At 45.8% G+C, this 4,567-nt stretch overlaps 1 protein-coding gene across 2 annotated transcripts in view; it reads left to right on the top strand.

The window, feature by feature from the left end:
- Nucleotides 1-4,056, top strand: part of LOC101848122 — a 25,774-nt gene extending 21,718 nt beyond the window's left edge. Inside the window, exons 2-3 of one of the 2 annotated variants that reach the window (XM_035970468.1) lie at nt 1,727-2,768; nt 2,853-4,056. In XM_035970468.1, coding sequence (XP_035826361.1) covers nt 1,727-2,768; nt 2,853-3,571 — 1,761 coding nt within the window. In that variant the 3' untranslated portion in view covers nt 3,572-4,056. Of the gene's footprint in view, nt 1-1,726 lie in introns of both variants that reach the window. The other variant, XM_005101111.3, reaches the window with a different exon arrangement.
- Nucleotides 4,057-4,567: the final 511 nt, after the last annotated feature.

Genomic DNA, 4,567 nt, shown 5'->3' with positions numbered 1-4,567 from the left:
CTGCCCCCCTCTCTCTTTCTCTCTGCCTCTCTCTCTCTCTGCCTCTCTCTCTCTGCCTCTCTCTCTCTCTCTGCCTCTGTGTGTGTGTGTGTGTGTGTGTGTGTGTGTGTGTGTGTGTGCGTGTGTGTGTGTGTGTGTGTGTGTGCGTGTGTGTGCATGTTTATTCCGCCTGTTAAAACAACGTCATTTTTAAAAAGATTATCCTGAAGGAGCCCACATAATTTAGGATATGAGAAAAAACATTTTTAATCTTATCATTGCAGATGGCGACATCTAGAAAAAAAATTCTCTGTAAGATTTTTGAGGAGGTTTGCTTTAGAGAGTAAGTCACGTACCTCTTCCATCCGCAGGCAATTCATGTTAACCCTATCCTTACGTCGTGTTTTACTATCGTATCCATACGACGTGGGGAACTCTGTACCACCACTTAACCCTATCCGTACGTCGTGTTTTACTATCGCAATCATACGACGTAGGGAACTCTGTGCCACCACTTTCCAAAGAGGAATCTTAATCCGATCCGTACGCTTCGCGTAGCAGTCTGTCAAAATTATATTTTGAGAAATACTGAAAGTTTCAGAGAGATATCCGTACTTCTTCTTCTTCGTCTATCCCGTGGTTGGGGCAACCGTTGGGGCACCACTGCATTGGAAAACCAGCTCTCGCCAAAGAAGTATTCTAAAATGTTAAGAATACACAGGGGGGGGGGCACAAAATGACCCCAGAGCGTGCGGATAGGGTTAAGGCACTTTCGGGCAACTGACGGCTGGCACGGAGACACCCGCACATTGTCTCTGACGTCCAATACTTTGACGAGGTCTCTCTTGTTTCTCTTTCAGCACATGTCCACTTTCTCCGTAATATTTATAACTCGATAATCTTGTACAATATATGTGATGCAGCGTAGTGGAATCAGGCTCTCGTCAATTTTTATGGCATGTAGAGTTATTGGTATCATTGTATCATCTTAAAGCTTGTTCATTTGTCTTTATTTGGATGGAAAAAAATATCCATTTATCTTGAATACAAGTGGAGATATTTGCGAATGAAGGAGGTGGGGGTCACATGTTTTCAGAGGAAAAATTTGTGAGAAAATGGCCGCCAAAGATTGGTTATTTCCTTAGCTTAAGAGTCCGTGGTAACTGAAAATTTCAATTTTTTGTGCCTTTAATCAACGTTTTTCAGAAAAAATCCACACAGAAATGAGTTCTTCAATGGGCATGAAAGGTGTTGGGCCAAAAAACAAAAATTTGATAAAAATTCACAAACCTGTGGAAAAATGCAGGTTTCTTCAATTTGATTATTTTGACGAGAGCCTGATTCCACCACGCTGCCTCACATATGTATCTGTGAGTTTTCTTTGTCGTTATGAGTTCTTCTATCGATTCATGAGTCTAAGAGTCCATTTTTTCCTAGAAGTCTGTGTGCTTTAGTTGGGATTTTTAGTTGTTTGTTGTTGTTGTCATTGTTGTTGGTTGTTTGGTTGTTTGGTTGGTCGGTTTGTTGTTGGGGGTTGTTTTGTTTTTTAAGGGGGGGGGGCGGAAGGTTTTGTGATTCGTCTGTTTGTTTGGGTGGTTGGTGGGTGGGTTGGTTCATTGTTGTTGTTGTTGTGTTTTATTGTTTTCCTATTTCATGTTTTCCAAAATCTGTCTGTCTGCTATTCACCTCAAACCGTGTGATAAATGGTACACATATTGAGACAGCCTCTCTCTTGTCCTCTCCACAGACGGAGAGAGCCGCAGCGCTCCCTGGCGGTGACACATCCTTGTCTCACGCAGCCACAACATCCTCTCCCTCTGTGCTGGCAGTCCCGGAGTCGTCTGTGCAGGGTGGAGACTCGAACCTTGAACCTTTTGAACAGTCCCTGTCTTCGGCCATAAACAAGGACGACAGTAATAAAGATCATTATGATGATGATGACGACGATGACGATGAGGATGCATTTCTCGTTGACGCGCATGATCCTGAAGGCACGGATTTCTCATACTCACATTCGCCATCTAGTCTTGAGGCTGATAGATCTTTGGCAGAAACATCTTCATCACCTGATACAGATTGGGGAAATCCCTCAGATTACGGACTCGCTACCTCTGGTGCAGAGACAGTCGCTAGACAACACAGCACGTCACACTTCTCGTGGGACCCGAAAAATGAAATGCAGTCTCGAGGACGAGCGAGGGCAAACTTCCCGGACCTTTCTCGAAGCCACGGCGCCAGTCTGAGAGCGGGGCGGGGCTCGGTGGTTCAGCTGGCCGCCTCAGATACACACCGCGGGGGGCCGACTAGGTCTGAGTCCAGGGCCGGAGCTCTGAGAGCCCAGCTCGGTTCCCACCACCTGAGAAAGCGAAGCTTCGACTCCATCGCTCACAGCCCGGGTGTGGCTGGTCTAGAGCAGAACTTCCTGGGTCATGTGACGACCAGAGCCAGGCAGCGCATGCCCGCGTACAACCATCTCGTCGCCGGGTTCTACAATCCCATCTGGAAGAGGCGGGCAGACGTCAGTGAAGGCGAGGACAGCGGGGAAATGTATACAGATTGGGCGGACGATTTCAAAGAGCAGGACGAAGATAGAGAAGACAAAAACAACACCCCAGAGGAAAACGGTGATAAAAATCTCGGACTTGTTCAAGAAGGCGAAGACGAAGAAAACGGAAGTGATCAGACAAATCCCGCTGTTTATTCTGGACATTTCAGACACGGACATAATCAGCGCCCTGACCTTGACTCCGTTTCGCAAATAGATCTGGATTTTCCCGATGTCCGCACAAGTGAACGGCAACTGTCTGGCTTCCCCCACTCTCTCAGAGATATCTTCCCCGGTCTAGAAGAATCTGCCATCCTTAATAGAAACGCTGGTTCATTGCGAAACATTCTGACAAAGCGTCAATTGGATTCTATTTCCCGAAGCCCCATAGGAGGTATGGAACAAAACTTTTTGGACAAACGTCGGGGGGAAATGACCGTTGGGCAGTTCGTGGACATTCTTCGTGACGTGCTCCGGAACTATGGCGCCCTCCCCAGAGACTGGACGGCGCCCCGGGCGAGACTGGGCCCCAGCTACCCCGGGAAGAGGGGCTTCGACTCCATCAATGACGGGACGTTTCACGGGATGGAGCAAAACTTTTTGCCCAAGAGAGTCCGGCCACCATACCTGACCTACGGTGACGTCATCAGAATGACCAGACCATTTGCTGCGGGGACGAGTTATTTCGGATCACGCCTGGGTCGACCTGCGTACACTGGGGCTGTCTGGCCCGATCATCTGAAACAACTTTCAGCAAACCGGCGGTTAAACGAAGTATGGAAAGAGCTATCGCCTACGAACAAATTTGTCCATACTCAAAGACCTACAAATTGGAAAGGCCGTCAACAAAAGCGTACCTTTGATTCCATCGGCGAGGGAAACATGCAAGGAATGGAGCAGAACTTTCTCTCCAAGCGGACATTTGACTCGATATCGCGGAGCCTGTTCCACGGAATTGAGCAAAACTATCTCGGTGACAAGAGAGCGTACGGTTCCTTCAACGACCAGGGTTTTCTCGGGATGGGTCGGAACTTGTTCTCAGGCTGACTCGCCACAAGTCTCCTAGTCCAACGTTTACAGTTGACACGGGGCCGAGAAATGAAGATGGATTTTCTTTTACTTTTATAAGGCTTCACTTCGTGGACATTTGTGCAGTCACAAGAAAACGAATACGTCAATTTCGATGGAATTTTAGACTTGGTCAATTCATAAAAGATTGTTTACTTCAGTGCAAATATCTAACTTTGTTCTTAGCTTTTGTTCTTCGGGATTCGCCGTTTTTGTTTCATTTGAACAAACCCAAAAATTAGGATTTGTACTTACCTCATTTTTTGTGTGACCGTTTTTCCAAACAAATCTAAATTTTTACAACTCAGGATTTTCTAAAAATCTGCTCACTCGAGTAAATTTCTGTCCGTCTTATTAGTTCTCCGGTTTATATAGCCAACACGCTTTTTGTCACCAAGGGAAAACAGCAGAGAGAGAAAAAACAAGATAATGTTTCAACAGTTTAAAAAAATGAATAAAATAAATAAACAAATCATCCTGAGTGGATCCACTATGCAAGACTTGATGTAGCAAGAAACGTCTTTGTTGTTTTTCTTTGAGTAACTCGGGCAACTATTTTGGAAGGTCAGACAAACTCTTCAGAGAAACTTGGAAAATTCTCTGGATGTTGACAGCTCAACAAAGTAGTAGACGTCAGGCTTGTATTTCTTAACCCTATCCGTACGCCCTGGGGTCATTTTGTACCCCCGGGGTTGTATTCCTCGCATTTTAGAATACTTCTAGTGTGAAGATCTCTTTGAAACTCTCAGCATTTCTCAAAAAATCATTTTGACAGACTGATATGCAAAGCGTACGGATCGGATTAACGAGTAAATTTTCTCTTTGGAAAGTGGCGGCACAGAGTCCCCCACGTCGTATGGATACGATAGTAAAACACGATGTACGGATAGGGTTAAGTGGTGGCACAGACTTCCCCACGTCGTATGGATACGATAGTAAAACACGACGTACGGATAGGGTTAAGTGGTGGCACAA

The sequence above is a fragment of the Aplysia californica genome, unplaced genomic scaffold (genome assembly GCF_000002075.1).
Source record: "Aplysia californica isolate F4 #8 unplaced genomic scaffold, AplCal3.0 scaffold00270, whole genome shotgun sequence".
Taxonomy (NCBI): domain Eukaryota; kingdom Metazoa; phylum Mollusca; class Gastropoda; order Aplysiida; family Aplysiidae; genus Aplysia; species Aplysia californica.
Note: the sequence above shows the minus strand (reverse complement) of the source record. Positions and strands in the feature narration are given on the sequence as shown.